The sequence below is a fragment of the Aricia agestis genome, chromosome 20 (genome assembly GCF_905147365.1).
Source record: "Aricia agestis chromosome 20, ilAriAges1.1, whole genome shotgun sequence".
Classification (NCBI taxonomy): domain Eukaryota; kingdom Metazoa; phylum Arthropoda; class Insecta; order Lepidoptera; family Lycaenidae; genus Aricia; species Aricia agestis.
In genome coordinates, this window is record NC_056425.1 from 7,246,514 (window position 1) to 7,270,004 (window position 23,491).

The 23,491-nt window shown below is 36.7% G+C and overlaps 1 protein-coding gene and 1 long non-coding RNA gene across 6 annotated transcripts in view; both read right to left on the bottom strand.

Moving 5' to 3' along the window:
* The window catches only part of LOC121737338 (diuretic hormone receptor), an 87,040-nt gene that overhangs the window by 56,425 nt on the left and 7,124 nt on the right, over positions 1 to 23,491 (bottom strand). For all 5 annotated transcript variants that reach the window (XM_042128997.1, XM_042128996.1, XM_042128998.1 and 2 more), the window contains exons 2-4: positions 17,552 to 17,645; positions 7,631 to 7,733; positions 189 to 269 (exon numbers count right to left, since the gene is read on the bottom strand). In XM_042128997.1, coding sequence (XP_041984931.1) covers positions 189 to 269; positions 7,631 to 7,733; positions 17,552 to 17,605 — 238 coding nt within the window. In that variant the 5' untranslated portion in view covers positions 17,606 to 17,645. The remainder of the gene's footprint in view (positions 1 to 188; positions 270 to 7,630; positions 7,734 to 17,551; positions 17,646 to 23,491) is intronic.
* Positions 9,506 to 10,405, bottom strand: LOC121737343. The gene is made up of 2 exons (XR_006037128.1): positions 10,218 to 10,405; positions 9,506 to 9,983 (listed from the first exon to the last, which is right to left on the bottom strand). It is a non-coding gene; the product is annotated as an uncharacterized LOC121737343 (long non-coding RNA).

The window sequence follows — 23,491 nt, forward strand, 5'->3', positions numbered from 1 at the left end:
CATGAATTGCAAGCAGAGTAACATTTTGCGATTTTAAAGAAATTAATCATATTATGATTCATAATATGATTCTCCAATGCGATTTTAGCCCCGCAGAATATTATTTAACAGATAAGAGCTAAGTTTGTGTAATATATTTTACAAGTTGTATCTGTTGACCGTCCATAGTTGATGTATGGAACACTCACCCCAGCCTATAGTTGTGTACACCTTCAGCTTGATATTCTCCGCTGTGAACGTCTCCACCACCAGCATGTATAGGTATAGACCTGCAACAATATTATAAACTGTATATTAAATGAATATTGTGATAAATAAATGAAACTAATCGGTCGCTTAATTAAGTCCCTTCCCCTACGGAGATTCCGTAATTTACTGTATTTACAGCCTTATAAACTCATAATTTGAAAGCTACAAAGTTACTCGTATAATAAAAATACAGCAATAATCTTCAGTATATCAAAATTTCTTTCCAAGTTTTAAATTTTCTATTTTTGTTTATCATACTCATGATATCAGCTTCCAAAGTAAAACCAATTTATTAAAATTCAAGCATACATTATGCATCTCCTTTAGTATTTACAAATTACTTTTATTTGAAACACACGCCAATAGATCGACAATAATATAAACTACATAATCCACGTTTTAATTTTTTTTAGGTCAATTTTGAACTAAGATAAGTAAAAGAATAGAGTTTTGGTGCGATCTCGGCAACGCGGCAAATGTATGGTCAAGGTCGTTTACTGGGGGGACGTCCTTAATACAAAGTTACAAAAACTTATACGGCTTCGCACGGGTATAAAATAAATTATGGCCTAAGTCACTGAAAAAATGATTAAAATCGATTCAGTATTCATTACTACCCGTGGGCCGTGGCCCGCATTGGTCGGTACTGCCGCAAAAGCTACTTACGTCCCGCAATTTTTAAATCTGTAATATCTTCGAAAATATTCATTTAAAATTAAAATCGTAATAATTATGCTGTAAAGGGCCAAAATCAATAATGTATTTGAAGTATTTAATTGAATAATGATTATTGCCGTATTGGTTAAAATCGCTTCGAAAATTAGCCATTATTTGAAGTTAAAAGTAAATGACAAAAAAATATGTCATTGTGGCATATATCCATAAAAGCTTCGTGGGAGAGCCATGCTTCGGCACGAATGGGCCGGCTTGACCGGAGAAATTCCACATTCTCACAGAAAACCCGCGTGAAACAGCGCTTACGCTGTGTTTCGCCGAGTGAGTTTACCGGAGGCCCAATCCCCTACCCTATTCCCTTCCCTACCCTCCCCTATTCCCTTCCCTTCCCTTCCCATCCCTGCCCTCCCCTATTACCCTATTCCCTCTTAAAAGGCCGGTAACGCACCTGCAGCTCTTCTGATGCTGCGAGTGTCCATGGGCGATGGAAGTTGCTTTCCATCAGGTGACCCGTTTGCTCGTTTGCCCCCTTATTTCATAAAAAAAATATATACCATCGCGGAGTGTTCTGTAGACCTTTCCAATGTGTACAATGCGCACCCCTGCATTGGTACTTGTACTATTATCTATTCTGTGGCATTGGTAGCCCCCACTTCGAAACGGGCGTAAATCGCAATATTTTAATTTCGCCATAACTTCTAAACCAAACGTCCAATTTTAATCATTCAAAGAGCAAATATAATCTACATAAACTGTACTTAGTGATTTTACTGGGGAACTGGCACCGACTTCAAAATGATGAAGATTGAGTACAGAAATAGTTGAGTTTTAGCCGAATTCGGAAAAAGGCACTATTAGATAGGAAAAATTATTTAATACTTTTTAGTTCATATTATAAGGATGTTATTATTGTTTTTACCTTGGAAGTTGGTTTTAATTTTTTGTTAAAAATAATAATTTTTCCATTGAATACACGCAAGTTTGTATTACGGGCTTTCATTTTACTCAATTAGAGGTACTTGCGGCTACTTTTAACAAGGCAACCCAACATTAATCCATTCTATACGTTCTAAAGATTATTTTAAAATATATTTGATCGAAAAAAACGATTCATGCAGGATTTTACGGTCGGATCTAGGATATATAGTTTCAACAAATAGTTTCAAAATTCAACAAAAAAAAAACTAGATCAAAATCGGTCCACAGGTTTGGATGCTACGATGCCACAGTCAGACACACACACACACAGACAAACAGACATACAGACACGTCAAACTTATAATACCCTTTTTTGTCGGTTAAAAAGCCACTGAAAACGAAGTAGATACTCGAAATGTAAAACTACGACCTAAAAAGACCCAAAATTTAAAAACAGATTGAAAAGGGTCAGAATTAAGCCTGTCTTCGTGTTGGGTCGAGTTTGTATTCAGACATGGGTAATATTATAAGTATGTATGTAATATGGTCCTTCAAAGGATTCCGAGGGATTCTTTCACAATGTAACCCGGAATGGGTTCAAACTGTACAAATATCTAATTTATTCGCTATAATACCGTTTGTATTGAAAGATTTGGAGTATCCTTTATTCGATTTACATCCATAATATAATATCTTATACTCAACTCGGCGAAACTTGGCGGTAGCGGTCATTGACACCCTGTCAAAACTTGTCATGTTCTATACAAAGCCGCGATTGACAATATCTGACACTTCATTGTCAATCGCGGTTTATATAGAAAAGGACAAGTTTTTGGACGGGGAGTCACTGATCGCTACCGCCATGTTTCGCCGAGTACAGTATAGTAGATATCTACATGTATGTCTAATGACGAGACTACTAGCCAAGCGAGAACCGTACATTTTTGCGGGACAAAAAGTATCCTATGTCCTCAGTACCCGATCCAGCTATTTCGCCACTCCGGGCAAAATAATAATTGCCGCCCCAAAAACCGGCCAAGTGCGAGTTGGACTCGTGTACGAAGGCCACTGACGCGACACTGCGCCGCTCTCAATTTGCCGCCCCTCATTTTTGCCGCCCCGGGCAATTGCCCGGTTTGCCCCCCCTAGATCGGGCCCTGTAATGTCCTTTCCGGGACTAATAGTATCTCCACATCAAATTTCTGTAAAATCGGTTGAGTGGCGTGAATAAATTGGGGGCAAAATCGAATATTATAATATATAGTTTACTAACTTTTGCCCGCGGCTTCGCTCACGTTAATAAGTATTATTATATTATACAATCTTAAAATCGGGATAAAATAGGGGTTTATCCCTTTAGGGGTGGAATTTATCCAAATCTTTCTTAGGGGATGCCTACGTCATAGTAGCTTTATGCATGAAAAGTCTCAGCCCGATCGGTTTTAATTGACAAAGTTTCATACAAAGTTTCATCCATTATTTTAACCCCTTGGAGGTGGAATTGATCAAAATCCTTTCTTAGCGGTTGCCTACGTCATAACATCTACTTGCACGCTAAATTTCAGTACAATCCGTCCAGTGGTTTGGCCTGTGCATTGATAAATCACTAGTGGATATAAGATATTATGATATCTATATATATAAAAGTGGATTTTCAATCCTGTTAGTAACGCTAAAACTCGAAAACGGCTGATCGGATTGGGCTAATTTTCGTCTTAAAATATTCGTAGAAGTCCAGGGAAGGTTTTAAAGTGACACGAAGTTCACCGGGACAGCTAGTCTTCTTCTTATATATAAAAATGGATTTTTAAATGTGTTAGTCGCGCTAATACTCGAAAACGGCTGAACGGATTGGGCTAATTTTCGTCTTAACCTTTTAATCCCCAAGCGGCCGGATCCGGCCGCCACAGATTATACTGCAGCCATTCCGTCTACACCCAAGCGGCCGGATGTGGCCGCGCTCTTTCGTTCGATTGAATTACGTATTTCGTCGACTTAGAGACTACTTTTGTATGAAGAAGTTTGGTTAGTTATGATCTACGATAAATTTGCCACATTCTGAATGCAAAATATTATACAATCTGTGGTCGACGAATATTTGTCAGTCATTTGAAAATCGTGAATTTTTCGTGTGTGTTCTGCCATGTTGTGTTGTATGTTTGATATTATTGATGGATTTAACGAATGTAAGTAGTAAAATAGTTTAATTTATTAATTATAATTTATAAATAGTTTTAGATAATCATTTGAAAGAAATACTTACATCGTAATAACTTCTAGTTTACACGAGAAAATTTGGTTTTTATTTATGTGATTTGAACGCGATTTGTTTAATATTTTTGTAAATAATTGACGTTAAAAGCGTATATTATCGTGTACAAAACGATTTAGATCCTAGTAAAAGTATATAATAGTATCGTTTTAGTAAAATAATCAAGATAAAAATTACCTATTTATAACGGCTTTTTGCCGGCCGCGGCCATTTTGAACTTTATTTGTATTGCACTAAGGACGAAGTTTGCTTGTGTATAATACCAAAACCGGTTTTTATTACTCTTATCTCTTATCTGTTTATTGATAACAAGTTAAGTTATTTCAAAGAATTGTTTACATAAACAGTTTGTATAGCTCTGTGTTATTGAGATTATAATAATGTATTAATATATTTGTTGCGAAATAGTTAGAAACATTGATTTCAAAGTTTACAGTGGTGAGACAAATATCACATCTGACTAAATACTATATTATGATGGCTTGATAGATAGAAAATTGAACATATATTATAATATTTTTCACACAAACATAAAATATGGATTAGATGTAAGGTTATTACATTATTTGTACAAATAGGGTAGGCCGGGGGCCATTTTTTTTTTTGCAAACCACGTACCCTACATTTTTGCAAAGATTTTGGCACTTACTGAAGGGTTAAAATATTCGTAGAAGTCCAGGGAAGGTTTTAAACAGGGTGACACGAAGTTCACCGGAACAGCTAGTGTATTATATTTATGTATATTATATGATTATTATTATATGCTTTATATGTGTAAATCTAGTTTATTTTATATATTATATAATACTACAAACAATGAAACTACAAATAATAATAACATTACTTTTATGTGTTATATCTTTTACGTAAAAAAACTTACTTTTAAGAGTTGTTTGTCAGAATCCTTTTACTTATTTCTTTTTTAAATATCCTTTTTTATGGTTGTCTGGAAGAGACCGCTTAAAGCGGTAAGACCGCCAATTTGCGCTCCTCCTAAAAATTGTTTCTCTTTCGCATTTTGTATTTTATTATGTGCAAATAAAGAGTTCATTATTATTGTTATGTCAGTTAGTCAGTCAGTCCCCTTTGAGTTGCATAATTTTGGCCTAGAATATTGGTTTAGCGTGGTTTGCTTTGTGACATTAAAATGGAATTAGTCCCGCGCAATCAAAATCAAGCCCAATAATGAGCTTCGTGGTTGACAATATTGCGCTTTAGCTATTTCGATATGGAATCCCTCAATACCAATAAACTAAGGGTTAAATCAGACCGCAACGCGACGAGGCGAGGTGAGGCGGCGCGGAATTTTGTATGGATTTGACAGATTTTAATTGCGTGAGACGCTTGCGAATCTGTCAAATCCGTATAAATTTAGAAATACATCTACGCGTTGCGTTTCGGTCTGAATCAACAATAATAACAATGAAACATAATGGGTTATGTCACCGCACCAATACATACCTAGGTATATTCAAAAGAACGAGGCTCAAAGGACGTCAGAATTTTATACTATACTAGCTGTCCCGGCAAACGTTTCTTTGCCATATAAAGTATTTCGCTCGTATTATTTTGTCGAAGTGACTAAATAAGTATGTCACCATGGCAACGTCCATCGCTATCCCATCGCACAAACAATGGTCGTCAGTCTCGAGTTGTAATAATTATTATATTATATTATTTGTTGAATAAATAATAGTTTTACTATTATTTATTCAACAAATGCACTTATCAATATAAAAGTACCCAAAAGCCGATTCTCAGACCCACTGAATATGCATATAAAATTTGGTTAAAATCAGTAAAGCCGTTTCGGAGGAGTACGCGGCCTAACATTGTGACACGAGAATTTTATATATTAGAGATTTTATACAAAGCTTGATTTGTATGCATCCGCACAAACGAGCGGCTTAGCCTTAGCTTAGCTTAGCTCTTAATCTCAGTATTCAGAAATTACTAATTCTTATTGAAAAAATTTTTTTGTGCTAGACTGTTAGTTCATTTAACGAGGAAGGCTTAACGCACTATAATATCACTGTGTGACGAATAGTATCGAAAAATCAGATAAAAATGTGGAGAAAACAGGGAAAATTACTATTTGAACGCACTCAACTCACTGCACCGATTTTTTTGTTATTCGACACAGATATAGAGCAGACCACAGGAAAGCACATAGTATTTTGTTGTACGAAAATGTACGGTTCCCATGAAATCCTTATTTACGCGGGCGAAGACGCGCGAAATGTCTTGTATAAAGCCAAACAGCCATTTCGTCTGGAAATAGGTAGTAAGTAGGCTGGTATAGTAAGTTTTGAGCAAAAGTTTAAGTCATAAAGTTAATTTTTAGGGTTACGTACCCAAAGGGTAAAAACGGGACCCTACTATTGAGACTTCGATGTCTGTCCGTCTGTCTGTCCATCTGTCTGTCCGTCTGTCTGTCCGTCTGTCTGTCAATCTGTCTGTCTGTCCCTAGGCTGTACCTCAAGAACCACTATAGCTAGACTTCTGAAATTTTCACAGATTGTGTATTTCTGTTGCCGCTATAACAACAAATACTAAAAAGAAAATAAATTTAATATTTAAAGGGGGTTCCGATACAACAAATGTAATTTTTCGACCTTTTTTGCTCTTTATCAATAATCCTTCTCCTTTTCGTCCTTTAATATAATATGTGTATTTTAATATTTAATCATAATATTAAAATAAATTAAAAATTTAAAGGTGGGCTCCCATACAATAAACACAAGGCCTTATGGCCTATTTTTGCTCTATAACGTTACGGAAGTGCGCGAGTGCGAATCGCACTTGACTGATTTTTATACTGTGCAAGCATAACACCCGACTTTTATTATAATAGTACTTGTTCGTGCTATACATTATCATATCGTTGCCATTATACTAGGTTATAAAACTTTAGTACCATTGGACATTCCAGATATCTGCAGTGGCGGGTAAGTTGCAGGAGCGATACTTCATTCACTTTATTGGAATATAAAATGAAGTTATCTGTTCGGACTTTGAGGCATAAACTTATTCAGACTTTGTGGAGTCCAGATGCACTTATGTACTAGATTATTCTATTGGTTTCTGACGTTAGAATTCTTCGTTTAGTATCACCAGTCGATGGTGAATAATAGTTAAATATTGTCAAAATATAAAGGTTTTTTACGTTCATGGTTAATTTTACACGAGTACAATTCGTCTTTGAAATGATCGACGTGGATTGTACACACTGTATACAGGGTGTCACAAAATTAAGTGGTAATGCTTTAGGGTACGTATGAGTCTCTTGTATAGAGTTCACTGTAAAAGTGGCAGCGCTGAAAGAGCAAAATTTTTTAAACTTTAGTATGGGGAAACTCGTGACGCTGCGCTAGGGCGCTTGCCTCATAGTGACCTCTCTACAAAGAACACAAACACACCCTCAAGTATTATCACTTAGTTTTGTTACACCCTAATGGTGACAATCATGGCCTATGGCCTAACGTGAAAAGAGACCTTTGACTGCTTTCCTCTTACCTTCCACCAGCATCCAGAAGAAGTTGGTGAGGTAGAAGTAGTGCATGCAGATGACCAGCACCATGCACGAGGTCTGCTCCTGCTGCGCCTCGTCCGACCAGTTCTGGAAAAGAAGAATATTGCTTTTTTTTTTTTATGAAATAAGGGGGCAAACGAGCAAACGGGTCACCTGATGGAGAGCAACTTCCGTCGCCCATGGACACTCGCAGCATCAGAAGAGCTGCGGGTGCGTTGCCGGCATTCTAAGGGGTAATAGGGGAGGGTAGGGAAGGGAATAGGGGAGGGTACGGGAGGAAATAGGGGAGGGTAGGGAAAGGAAAATGGTAGGGGATTGGGCCTCCGGTAAACTCACTTACTCGGCGAAACACAGCGGAAGCGCTGTTTCACGCCGGTTTTCTGTGAGGACGTGGTATCTCTCCGGTCGAGCCGGCCCATTCGTGCCGAAGCATGGCTCTCCCACGTCAGCATATAACGTTTTAAAAGTAGTGTTGATTTCTTTTGGCAAAAAGAAAAAAAAAAGTTTTTTTTTAGGTTTAGGTTATGTTTCAGGAGAATGTATATACCATTACTACACTCACTTGAGCTTAATTTGGTTATCTAGTTCATCTTTTGAGAGTCAGTCGGCCTACATAATAACATTTTATTTTTATTTTTTACGGGCTTATACTATCCCACTGCTGGGCAAAGGCCTCCCCCAAGGTCTTGATTTCGTTCTACATCTAGGGGCACGCCCGCGCCAAGATGAGCTTTTATTTACTGTACATAAGCTATTGCAACAAAGGTTTTATAAAAAGGTTCCTAAATCTACAGAAGCTTAATAATCAAAAAAGTTCAACATAAAAATACTACGTTAACCGTTGCACTTAGAAACAATTAATGACGATTATACTGCCATTTAATGAAGAGTTTGACAGATCATGTATGGAGCTGCTACGGGCGTAGCACGCGTAGACGTAGCCGTAGGCCGTAGCAGGCTCTACGCAATTTTCTATCAGAGAAGCTGATTCATATTTCATAGGCAGTTGCCGGACCTATGTAATTTGGTCGTTTTATGTCAAACCCAGCCGACAAATCACGACTAACATTGAATTGACGTAACCCGCCCAAATGATGTAGATCTGCCAATTTCTTCGACGGTACATGTATAATGTGTAGGTATTAAATCTATTACAAAACTTCATTTAATAATATAACTTTCGTTTGAAATATTGTTAAGATATAGTTTTCTTTAATGTAATAAAGCAATATTTACGTAATTTTTGGGGTAATCCTCGGACTGTGTTTGAGATACAATAATCCCTGAACCCTAGATTACTGAGCCCTTGGCATTCGAACAAGACGGTACCCTTAGATAATCCAGGCATAATATTAGTACAGCTTTGAGGGATAATAATATAAATGTTATATCTTATTACTGCAATAATAAAATATGATTACGTCTTATAGTATACAGTGTCTATACGTGGGGAGCCATGCTTCGGCACGAATGGGCCGGCTCGACCGGATAAATACCACGTTCTCACAGAAAACCGGCGTGAAACAGCGCTTGCACTGTGTTTCGCCGAGTGAGTGAGTTTACCGGAGGCCCAATCCCCTAACCCCTACCCTATTCCTTTCCCTACCCTCAACTATTCCCTTCCCTTCCCTTCCCTACCCTCCCCTATTACCCTATTCCCTCTTAAAAGGCCGGCAACGCACTTGCAGCTCTTCTGATGCTGCGAGTGTCCATGGGCGACGGAAGTTGCTTTCCATCAGGTGACCGGTTTGCTCGTTTGCCCCCTTATTTCATTAAAAAAAAAAAGTGTGTAACAAAAATAAATGATAATAGGGGAGACCGGGGCAATATGGGATACTTAAGAGAAAAAACGTCATATAATGAGAATAATACTGTTTATTAAAAATCTCTTTCAAGTATAACAACACTTACATTTATAATTAACATAATTAAAATCTTTTTTGGCGCTAAATCACATACTTTTTTGGCAATTGAGAAATAAATGGCACATGTCAAAATTCCCGTCTTGCCCCGTGAACGGGGCAAAATGGGAAACGCCATGGGGCATAATGAGTACACTTTTAATCTGGTTGGCAACGTTCACATATATGTGCCTCTTCATCGTCATCGTCTACGCCTGCGCAGGAATTATGGGCCCAGCCAAAGCACACGCTACAAATAACCCATCCTTCAGTGGACTGTGAATATAAGTACCCACAATATATGCAAGGTTATATGTAGCCGAGGCTCGAAGAAATCCCATCGTCTCAGAAAGCACCGCTCTAACGGCTCTTCTCATATCATCTTCTTCCCATGTTGCCCGATCTGTCTTTCTTTTATAATTTCGTACCATTTTAACTGCAAACAAGAAAAAAAAACATATAACTTTTTCTAGGTAGAGAATACACATATGGGGCAAAACGGGATATATCCCATTATGCCCCAATCATTTTGCCCCAACGGACATATTTTTGCAAAAGTGTCAACATTTCTAACCTACAAAGTATTCTGCGAAAATTCAATTAAAATTCATTAGTTTAACAATACTACAACAAGTATGTTGTAAAATGTTACAATAGCCCTGATACCTACCTTGGTGCACATCGATTTAAAACGGTAAACTTCGTAAAAATCCTCCAAAAAAGTGTTTTTACTCGCCGCACAGTCAAAACAAGTAGCGACATGCACCCGCCGCTCGGACTCGTGCGACGCGACTGAACATCGCACGAATGGTGCTGTGTCAGGTGCTGTTGTATTAACTAATCACGCACACAAGCAGATTTCCCGTCCTGCCCCGAGCTTCTTCTTGCCCCGGTCTCCCCTACTTTAGGGTGTGTACGTGTTCCTTGTTTGTGTCGTTTATCGCACGGGAAACATACATTTTTTCGAGATAAAAAGTATCCTATATCCTTTCCCGGGACTCAAAGTATCTCCGTAACAAATTTCAGCGAAATCGGTTCAGCGGTCAGAAGAGGTAACAGACAGACAAGACGGACTGACACACTTTCGCATTTATAATATTAGTATGGAAGCATGGATGCCTAATAATAATAATAATAAATCCCACACCGGTTTCTGCGGCGGTGGCCGGTTTCATTGCAAACATGCCAGTTACGCAGGAGTAATTTTATAGTGCCCAAGTGTGGGCGCAGTACACAAGAGCTCTCTCTATACCTTTTACTTCTCGTCCCAGTAGGACGGAAGACGGCCCTGCGTCTGATCTCTCGCCAGTTGTGTCGGAAATGGCGAGAGAACAGGCGCAGGACCGACTTTTTACATACCCATCCGACGCATGGATCATCCTACTCGTCAGACAATCAGGTGATCAGCCTGCATTGTCCTAACCAAACTTGAAAATAACATGTTTCCAACGCGAATGAACCCACGACCTCCGAGTCAAGAGCCACACGCTTAACCACTGGACCACGGAAGCGTTATGCGGAAGTATGGATTTTGCAAACTTCCGTAACGGACTAAGATTCACCCTATAACATTTTTGTCTGTTTATTCACCTAAATAAAACCCGTAACATTTACACTCAATTTAGCTATTACAGTGTGGTTTATTTACAAGAAAGATCCGTCGTCAAACAAGCGGAATAAGGACATAATTTATAAAGAAAATGGAAATACTGACTGAGGGTTTATATTATTCAGAGACCGACACTTGCTTTGACTCCAAACAAACTAATGCAAACAAATATATTATTATTTTATTTGATTTGATCCGTGATATTGTCGATTTTGGGTGCGCAAAAGGAGCTGATGAAGTAATTATTTTAAAAGCTATAACCCGACTTTTTTTGAGACGACTAATTTTGAGGAAAAAATATAGCTTTTGGCACCCGCGGTATCTTTATTCTGTACTAATCTTTCGATATTGTACATGTTTTGTTAAAACGTAATCACAAGTTTAGTCGCTACGATAGCATAATATACAAACACATATAGACTCCCAAAATTAATTACCCTTTTTCCCTATTCGTTGTCTGTCCGTCTGTCTGTCTCCAGGCTTGAGTTCTTGAGTTACTCAAGAACCGTAATAGCTAGAGATTTGTCACTGATTATGGATATCTGTTCTTACGCCGGTTCTTCTCGCCGGGTTAGTTCCCGAACCGGTGGTAGGCATCATGTAGGACTTTCTGAAAACATTTATTTTAAATTTATTCAGAAATAAAACAATTTTGATTTGATTTGATTTGATTTGATTTGTTGCCGCTATAACAACAAATACTAAAAACAAAATAAAATTAATATTTAAGCGGGGCTCCCATACAACAAACGTGAAATTTTGGGCCTTTTTTGCTCTATATCAATAATGGCAACAGATAGTTACTTGATTTTTTCTCAAAATCCTTAGTTATATGTGTACTTTAATATTTTATAATAATGATATTAAAATAAAATATAAAATTAAGGGGGGCTCCCATACAAAAACACAATTTTTGGCCTAATTTTGCTCTATAATGGTACGGAACCCTTCGTGCACGAGTCTGATTCGCACTTGGCCGATTATTGGCTTTGCGGTTTGCCGTAGCCGGGTAAAATAGCCTATGACGTAATATTATTATGTCTTGTGTCGATTCAATAAGGTGTTAAAAATCATCTATCAAGCACAAAATACACAAATTATTTTAATAAACCGCAAGTATGAAAAATATGTTTAATATCTTTTCAAACAAACGATAAAATACTTTTTAAAATTTACAGGAATTCATTTCTGAGCTTGTTGGAACTGCGAATGAAATGAAAATTGTTCGATGAAAGGCTGAATTACTAATATTATTGAAAAGAATTCCAATTGTGTATAGGTACCGAAGAAACTGGCAGATATGGCATGTAAAATTTAAAAATCGTATCCGTTTAAATAAAAATGGATTTTAAGTTTTGCTAGTATTGTGGGGATATTATGCGCATGGCGGTCAAAGGAAGATCTTCCGACCGAGCGAGGTGTTATGCTCGGTCAGGCCGGAGCCCACGTGATACTTCTCAGCTGTCGTATATATACCGATTACCGACACACTTAGAAAACTTCGAGAGCGCGATGCAGGAATGTTAGGCGAATAGGGATGATGACAAGGCCAAAGATTAGCGAATTTTGTCAATAAAATAAAGAAATCACGGTAAAAAATAAGTGTTCCCAAAATTTCAGCATGATAGCATTTGTAATTTTTTTGTTCTGCGCCTTCAAAGTTGGATATTGAAGTCGATTTTTTTTTAATTAAATTTCTTAATATTTGTATACAATTCGATAACTTATGCAATTAAAAGCAACTTTTGTTATGAAACCACTTTCATAAACGCAATATTTAATATACCTGTCGAACAAAGTTGTCTCCCGATGCGTACAAACTACGAAAGACTGACGTCATACTTTCGTAGCACTTTGTATGGAGCGTTTCGGGCAGGTCTTTTTTATGAGATATTTGAATTGTCATATCTTGGTGAATTTTTAAGCTATCAGAATCATTTTTTCAACGATGTTTCTATTTTTTAAGTGTCTTTCAATTACCGATAAGAAAAAAAAATAGTCCTCATGCCTATTGTGGGTACCGCCACAGTATCGCTAAAACTTTAGGACGGCTGAACCGAGTTGGCTGAGTTTAGTCTTGAAGACCAGGGAAGGTTAAAATTAGGAGGAAAGTGATATGAAGTTCACCGGATCATCTAGTATCTTAAAAATTATATTTTCCTTTGTCACAACTCATTGCATCACCCGTGACCAACTGATGTACAGAATTTGATGTAACTCTGCGCAGAGTGAGACCACGGGGACGGACATTGGCTACTTTGTATTGACAGACGAAACCGCACGGCATCTGTGAGCTTATAACAGTTACGGCTTAACTATTAATCCATACTTCCACACTAATATTATAAAAATTGCGAAATTGTATGTTTAGAAATAAGATATACTTAAATGAATTTGAAAATTTGAAAAACTATGTCTTGGAGACGTACATTTTTCTGACATAGACAGACGTCTATGTCAGAAAAATGTACGTCTCCGGCAACTCTGCAAAACATCTAGAAGTTTAATATCTGGGAAATGTACGGTACCGAATAAACGAATAACCCGAAATAAACGAATAAAATACCGTAAAAATATAAAATACCGTAATAAACGAATTTTTAGGCGAAAGAAGTTGCGAAACATCTAGCAGTATACTTGTAATATCTCTTGTCTCTATATCAGATTTATTGGATTTCGTTGTTTGCTCACAGCAAACTGTGGCCAACTTCACTGCGCTGATGACGTTGCGGAGGATTATGTATTGTCAAACTTTGAGTCTAGCTAAATACAACATATAAATGTACGGTTTCCACTCGATTAACGATCATGTTGCGGTAGAAAGGTATAATAATCTCTTGTCTCTATATCTTAGATTTATTGGATTTCGTTGTTTGCTCACAGCAAACTGTGGCCAACTTCACTGCGCTGATGACGTTGGTGGGGATTATGTATTGTCAAACTTCCAGTCTAGCCGCTAGTGGAATTGTCTACAACTTTGATATGACTTCGCACATAAACAATATTTTGATTTAAGTTGGATTTCGTGATATCTACCCATTTGTTTATCTTTCCATACTATTATTATAAAAGCTATTGTGTGCCTGTCTGTTTGTTACCTCTTTACGCCCAAACTGCTGAAACGATTTTGCTAACTTTGGTATCGAAATACTTTGAGTCCCAGGAGAGGATGTAGGATACTTTTTATCCCGGAAAAATGTACGGTTCTTACGCGATAAACTAATTTTGGCGCAACGGAGTTGCAGGCGTCATCTAGTTGCAATATATGAATTCTTTATGTGGAGAACTATTCGTTTAGTTGTACGATTTCCAAAGTTTTGGACAGGAGTTTATCTATTCAACTATTGTTGATTAGTTAATCTTCAACCCACGCGCTGTTGTCAGACAATAATAATCTTGGCGTAAATTTTCTGTTATTGTTATTGGTAAAAACTCCTATTTCGTTTGAAATAGTGAATATTAGGCAAAGGTCGGAGCAAAGAACGCTAATACAGTAAATAATCCGACCAAAACACGACATATTGCAAATATCATATTATCAGAATATTGACAGAAACGTTGTTAAACATCGAACAAAACTTATTGTTTACTAACTATGCTGGTGCTGCCACTAGCGTGAAAAAATTGCAGTAATGCTGGCCATACACCATCCTTCCTATCGTCCAATTGGCATGACGCTGCAGGCTTGATCCAATCTGCATTTCGTCTATATACACCACACACAATCAGTTTGAATTGTGCATGATCAAGCCAAAAGAATCGAAATTCGATTGTTCCATCAAGTATAACTGTCATGCCAATCCACTCCCACACACGGTCAGTTCTAAACTTCTAACTGATCCAATCGGTAGCGTTATGCCGATTGGACGATAGGAAGGATGGTGTATGGCCACCATATTATTACATCACATCAAAGTTTTGATGATAATGGTGGCTCTTTTTTGGTGAAGCACAAAAGTTTGACACACTCAAGTACCTTTTTTGCGTGTCTTGGTTACAGAATCCTCAACAATTTCCGAACTACATGCGAACTCTCAAGTGGGGGTCACATATTGTTTGTTCGTAAAAGTAATATCAGCTCCGAGACTAATTCTATTGGAAACTAGGATTTTATTCCCCAAGTTTTCTAGTATTGTTTGAATTGAAAAGCAATAAGTATAATGTGCTTTGACGTTGTATGAGTATTCTAAATGCGTTATTGTGTTCGTCTGTCTCTATTATTCACGTGACCTCTAAACTTATTTCAAAATGAAATTGGTATGTAGATTACTTTTGGAAAAAAGGAAGGAAGAAGGAATTATAGTTTTTATGAAAAAATCCAATAAAAATAGACCGATAAAGCAAGGTTTGAAACTTAGTTCAGATGTCTTGAAACTTAATACAGTACTCCCAAATTAATAATGCGCATGCAAATCTTCGCTAATTGTCGTAATCACGAAAACACCCGAATCTATGAAACGTAAGAGCCCCAAACTATGCACTTGCATTTTGCACCTTGTTCAAAGGAAATAAAAGTAAATATCATATAGCCGGTGGCTGTTCGCTGTCGCCGGTCCGTCAATAAGTGCTATTTACTCACCGGGAAGCCATCGTGACATGACCAGTGACGTTACCATAGTAACGCCAAGCAACGTCTGGCGCCTCTACGTCGTCGCAAAGCGGTGTTTAAAGTGATTCAAAACAGCGCTTGCAGCGACGTCTTCCGACGCTCGGGAAATATGACCGTTGCCGAAAAATTACGAAAATTTCTATGCGCTTTATCACTTTGCATTGGGAGCATTGTACCTCATAATATTATCATAGTCCTATCGGTCTATAACAATTGAGTATAACATATTAAAGTTTATTTTCTAAAGTTCAACCCTTTTACAAACATAAAGCAGATAAAGTCTATACACAATTCTATCAATACGATTTATAATTTGTTTTGCTTACCAAAGGTATTATTTATAGCAAGAATTATTGCGAATTGGCATATAACAATCGGACCTACAGTTTTGTCACGTACAGAACTATACCCTATTAAACAAAATACCGACTACGAAACAATAGGAGTTGATTTTGTGATCCCGATTTCAGCAATTTCGCTAAATATGAACGATTAGTTTATTTTCCGGTGGCGAAATCATCGAAATAATATGTTCGAATATAATAAGCATCATTACTTATTATTGTGCTTTAACAAAATATTACGTTATACGATTTTGCTGACCTATACTACTTCCACAAAGATTTTAACACTTCATAGGTTATTTATTACTGAAGTTAAAGTGCGAGTAAGTACGCGGACTTATGGCTCGACGATATTAATCGCCTGTGTGTCAGCAAAGAGCCGCGAGCCGCGAGCCTGGGGGTATGGTAATCCAGTGTGAGCGATTCTCGTGTGTCACCGACGCGGGCCGAGTAAGTTCGCGAGCTCTTTCAGGCCTTTTAGCCTCTTCCCATGCTCATAAATATGACGGCTGTGATATCCCCAATAATTACCAAATGCCATTAAACACAATATTACATTTACAAAGCGAGCCACACTGAAAAGGCATTTCTTGTGATTTGTATGGCCAAGTGCCCGTGCGTCAGGAATTTTCCCATACAAAGGATAAAAAAAGTTGCTCTCCCTTTTTTCCATACAAACGTTGTCCCCTGTTTCCTCCCTGGATAATGCTAGTAGAGTTATAATTTTTTACCTGAATATCTACGACCACTAATACGACGTCCCTATGTTTTCTTTTTCTTCATAATTTAATTATTAAATAAGATATGAACGTTCAAATACCCAAAAAAATGGCCAGATTTTCCGCTGTGTTCAAACGTCCAGAAAACAGATTTGGCTAGATTATACAAAAAAAAGCAAAACATAGGAACACAGCTCAAGCCTTTTTTTAATCTTTAATGAAAAAAGTACTTAAATCGGTTAAGTTTTGGAGAAGGAATCAGGGGACAACGAATCGTTGATTTTCTGGATTTTCTGCAGTTGTCTCTATCGCGTTCTGCGGTATAGGCTTGAGGTAAGGGAGACAGCTATAGATATTACACGTGCTTTTTTTTCATTTCTCTAGCCCCTGGTGTATCCTCTTAAGCGCTGCGACTTGACAGTGAACTTAATATAAGGGACTCATACACTCCCTAAAGTATTATCACTTCGCGTCGTGTATAAACTATAATGATTATCAGTTATAAGGACATTTTTTACCTCCTCTCTCGCCTCGGTGAGAGTTCGTAAGATTTTCTCCAACTCCCCCACTCCTCTAATCTCACGCGAGATTTTCAAAATCTATGTTCTGGCTGTGCCCCCTCGACACCCCCTCCCGTGAGATTTGGAAAGATTTAGCTTGACCCCGTCCCCCCTTGAACACCTCACGCACTGGACGCCCCCTGATTAATAACAGCTGTGTTACCTGTAAAGCTAAGTTCAGCATCCAACTGCAGGCGGACAGTATGTAGGTGGACATGAGATTCGTGTGGATCGTGTTGCGCAGACAACGCAGATCTCTGTAACAAACAGTTATCATTAGCAACATTGCACATTCTTCGATCGTGGAAAAACCACATCGTGGACACAATATCTATCTATTGTTATCGCGGCCGCATGTGGCCGCTTGGGAGTTATAGCATTAAAATAATATGAGAGAATACGGTATACAGGGTGTAAAAAAAATAAGTGATAATACTTTAGGGTGTATACGTGTTCCTTGTAGAGAGTTCACTGTGAAAATAGCAGCGCTGAAAGACCAAAATTTTTTTTCACTTTTGTATGGGGAAACTCGTGATGCTCGGGCCCTTGCCCACAAAAGTGAAAAAAAAAATCATCTTTCAGCGCTACTACTTTCACAGTGAACTCTCTACAAGGAACACGTACACACCCTGAAGTATTATGACTTATTTTTGTTACACACTGTATAAGGACATAGGAAACTTTTATTCTGAAAAAAAAAAAATTATGGTTTCCACGCGAAAACGAAATTTGGCGCCACGGAGTTAAGTCCGTACTAATATTATAAATGCGAAAGTGTATCTGTCTGTCTGTTACCTCCTCACGCCTAAAATATTATATGAATATATTGGATACTTACGTAATCCATACTAATATTATAAATGCGAAAGTGTGTCTGTCTGTCTGTCTTTCTGTTACCTCTTCACGCCTAAACGGTTGAGCCGATTGGGCTGAAATTTGGTACATAGATCCTTTGAGTCCCGGGAAAGGACATAGGATACTTTTGTATCCCGAAAAATGTACGGTTCCCGGCGCGATAAACTAATTTTGGCGCCAACGGAGTTGCGGGCGTCATCTAGTACTAACATAAACTGGTTTTAAAAGATTTAAAACGCACTGTCAGAATTTTGAAAGTTCGTTCAATAGGGCTAATTTTGATGAAAATACATAATATTATATTTGTGATTACGAGTAATTAAATCTTTACCGCTACAACTTCGCACCTTTAACTTTTCGATCCTCTTTGCTATTTGGGTTAATCACTTTACTTTCGTAGCTTAACCTTTCGGCGGTTGATTTAAGTTGGAGAAACAATTAAAATTAATGAAAAATCCCTTTTACGCCAAAACAAAAGCAACGGTAAAAGTGACCTTTGCTTAAAATACTCTTTGTTACATTTTTACGGATTTCACGCCGATCTTAGTTTATTGTATTCGGGCGTCAATAGATAGCGTTTTTTTAATAATTCTTTTGAGTGTATATGTATAATATGTAATACTGGTTTTTTGAACATAATATTAAGAAATAACTTCGTTCCATACGGGTGTCCCTTGACACCTCTCAAGTTTTTATTGTTTTAAAAAATATTAAGCTAATAGATAATGATAATAATATTACAAAAAAAATTGGACTTAAAAGTTGTATTGAAAAAAGTAATAGTATTTTTTGTTATTAAGGGAAAAATATTAAACTAAGTACATTAATAAATAGATACGAGAGAACAACGTATATACTGTATAGTGTGTACTGTTTACCCATAATCATGTTATTACTAACTTAAAGTCTTACAGAGTTAAACCACAAATTACTTATTATTTACTTAACCGTAGTTAGTACCTGTATGCTTTGAATATATACTATGTTAATTTCACACAACAAGGTATTTGCTCAACATATAATATTAGTCGTGTTTGAGGTTTGTATTTATAGCTTCTTAACAGCATTCGATACGATATCCCATAGAGGAAAATAATACACGGGGCACGATATCCAATAGGTATTGCTAATGTTGGGGTTAGTAAAACATTTTGGGAAAATTAGGTAGCTGTCGTTTACACGCTTATTATGATTATTATTAATATGCTTGCGAAGAAAACTACGTCACATTACAATCGCGAGCAAATAGCAATATGGATTTTTATAAAATCTGGTACGTGAGCAAAATATTTTACGAGCTCTGTATAGTTCGCAAAATACGTATTTCCTCACGAACAGAGCTACAGGCCATTTAGCTAAAACTTTTTCGTTATCGCTTGGTTATAGAATCGCCAACCAAAATGTATGGAATTGCAATATATAAAGCGTTCGTTAATATGACGTTGACGTTCGACTCGTCTTATGTCAATTCCATACATTTTGATCGGCGATTCTATAAAGAAGCGACAAAGACAAGATCTTGGCTCACCCTCCAGGTGACATAATAATATTATGTTACTTTTTTATACACATTTCGATATCGTATCGGCGACCTAAATCGGATCGGATAGTCTAAAAGCCTTCTTAGACAAAGCGTGTAACACATGGTCTTACATGGCGCTAATCAAGTCTCTCAAATTTCAAACATGGTACTGTGTTATAAACTTGAAAACAATTTATGTAAGAGCCCCGAAGAGTCTCTGAATTGGGGGAATGTTCCGTAATTTTAACTCGAAAGCGATTTACTTTAAGTTAATAATATCAAAGAATAATTAATATTGTTGTTTTTGGAACGAAGTTCCTTATCGCGCGTTTGGCGTAAAGGGGGCTAGACAGAACGACATTTGACCTCGATACTTTTTTATTAGTACCCTCATGGTAGGGGCAGAGGGCGTTGATAATATTCCTGTGCGTCTAACTAGATGGCGGTTTTGAGAATAAACAGCGACGCGTTGTTAGTATTCCTGGGCGTCAATAGATGGGTTTTTTAAATAATTTTTTGGAGTGTATATGTATTTTGAACATAACAAATAACTTTGTTCCATTCGGGTGTCCCTTGACACCTCTCAAGTTTTTAAATTGAAAATGATTCGAAGCTGCTACACCGATTTTGAAAATTTTTGACACATATTTACGTAAAGTATACAAAGTTTGTTGTATTGCTGCAAATATCTTTACGAACTGTCTAAGCTTTCATCCTAGAAAGTGAAAATGAAAATATTTTTTTTAAATTTTGGAAATCAATTTGAAAGTTATGAGTTATGACATAACATTAATTTTCAATTATCTCTAATATATAAAATTGTCGTGTCACAATGTTAGTTACCGTACTCCTTCGAAACTGCTGTACTGAATTTTAACCAAATTTTATCTTCATATTCAGTAGGTCTGAGAATCGGCTACTGGCTACTTTTTATATTGATAAGTGCATTTGTTGAATAAATAATAGTAAATTATTATAACTCGAGACTGACGGCGACCATTGTTTGTGCGAAGGGATAGCGATGGACGTTGCCATGGTGCCATACTTATTTAGTCACTTTAATAAAATAATATGGGCGAAATACTTTATATTATGGCAAAACAACATTTGCCGGGACAGCTAGTATTTAATAAAATCGTCAAAATGAAAGCTAAAATTATTATGATCAGCTTCTGTTTAAAATTTTCTTGAAGCGACGCGTCACAAATTCTCCGCCCCACCAAAGACCGTTTCAAAATGTATCAAAAAGTTAATTAAGCGGCCTTAGTCCTTATCCATATATATTTATCCCGCGACTTATCCCAGAACAATGAGCGTTTGAGCGGGATGCGGGATATAAATATGGGCTTGGTCCTTTGAGCCGGATTCGGAATAAATATTTGAGATTGTACATTTTCACACATGTTTTTGTCTTTAATACATTTTTAATGTTATTCTAGACATACTTTTTTACAGAGTTTCAGTAGTCAAAGTAAGGAGACAATAATTACACGACATATTCGCACTAAGAAAATAATAATAAATCATACTTACATTCAAAATAGCTTACTTTAATTGGTTACTATGAATCTTCATGAAGTTGTTATTGAAATTTTGAAAGGCAACTTTTCTTTTTGAAACCTTATTATGTTGAGTGGCAGCGGGAAATTAGTTTACAAGAATCTTCATGATGTTGTTATTGAAATTTTGAAAGGCAACGTTTCTTTTTAAAACCTTATTATGTTGAGTGGCAGCGGGAAATTAGTTTACAAGAATCTTCATGATGTTGTTATTGAAATTTTGAAAGGCAACTTTTCTTTTTGAAACCTTATTATGTTGAGTCGCAGCGGGAAGATCCGCAGTGCACATCCATATTACTAATACTATAAATGCGTAAGTGTGTCTATCTGTTACCTCTTCATGCCCAAACCGCTGAACCGATTTTGCTGGGTATAGATATACTTTGAATCCCGGGAAAGTTTTTGTTGCGGAAAGTAATACGGTTTTCGCTCTATAAAGGAATACATACATATATAAGTTACTACTAACACAAAAGTTCCACAGTTTATGGACTTAACCTCAACAGTGTATCTACCGCTTAACAGCCATCAGTCATTCAGACAATTTCACCTTCATCAATGTTAGTGGTTTGTCTTTAATATCTTCAGATGATTAATTATGGTTTTACGAGTTCACGTTTAGTTATTAGTGATTAATTATTATGATATTAACGATTAGGTAAATTGAAATTGCTAATTCGTTAGTTGCTTATTAATAATGCTACCTGATAATTTGATGAATAATATGGCCTCGTGAAAGTAAACGTCATAGAATAGGAAATATTACGCAAAGGTCGGAGGTCTGCAGTGCTATGGTTTTTGGTCGGATTATTTACTTTGTGTGCTAACAAAGTAAATAATCCGACCGACATGTTGCACACGTCATATTATCAGTGCAGAATATTGATAGAGACGCGCGAGACGTTGTTAAACGTGAAAAAATTCCGAATGTGCCGTTTCGGATTTTGGAAACAAATGTGTGTGTTTGAACTTGGTGGTAAAGATTGATATTATAAGTAGTTAGATACACAATATTTTTTTGTCGGAAACCTTGGTGTATTTACGAGTATACCCTAGAAATTCGGAACTGATCAAAATCTGTCGAGTGCGTACTTTCGGATAGTGTTCGATGCAAATAAAGTAAATCCTTTTTAAGGCGAGGACAAACCCCATTTTGTTATTTATTGACTCCCGGTTTCCCTAGTCCATACTTCCATACTAATATTATAAATGCGAAAGTATCTCTGTCTGTCTGTCTGTCTGTCTCGCTTTCACACCAAAACTACTGAACCGATTGCAATGAAATTTTGTACACAGTTATTCTAGAGTCTGAGAAAGGACATAGGCTACATTTTGATGTAGGAAAATATCTTATTTCCATGAAAATATCGATGAAAATTAATTCGCATTGCGCGTGGCCAGCGCTCATCCCGGGGGTCCTGGGTTCGAGTCCCGCAGGCGGAACAAAAAGTTTTCAATGTTCCTGGGTCTTGGATGTGTATTAAAATAAAATTTCAAAAATCTTAAATATATTTTATGTATAATATTATAAAAAATCCAGAAATATATCGATGCAATGAACATTTTAGTTCTTATACGATTCAACAGATGGCGTTTTATTTTTTACTTCATTGTAATTACATTGAACTAATCATACTTATTAGTTATTATGTTTTTGTTAATAGTTTTTAATACGTTAGAATATTATGTTTAATAATATTATCACTTGGTATAATAATAATCAATCTTTCTTATCTTATAGAACTCCTACTGCATTTCTAATTTAAGTGACAAGTTGACAACAGAAGGCGCTCTAAAATAAAGGAGTTCGAGTGTACCGTGTTGGCCTATATTCCATCCAGAAAATATATGAATGCAATCAACATTTTAATTCTAATATATGAAAACAGTAAAATATATTTTATGTATAATATTATAAAAAATCCAGAAATATATCGATGCAATGAACATTTTAGTTCTAATACGATTCAACAGATGGCGTTTTATTTTTTACTTCATTGTAACATAGAACTTATCATACTTATTAGTTACTAGCTGTTGCCCGCGACTTCGTCCGCGTGGACTTCAGTTTATAATAATAATAATTAGCCCCCCAATTACACAACTTTACCCATAAACTATTTATCATTGATAGGTTACGTCACTGCACAGATAAAGTACTGAGTTA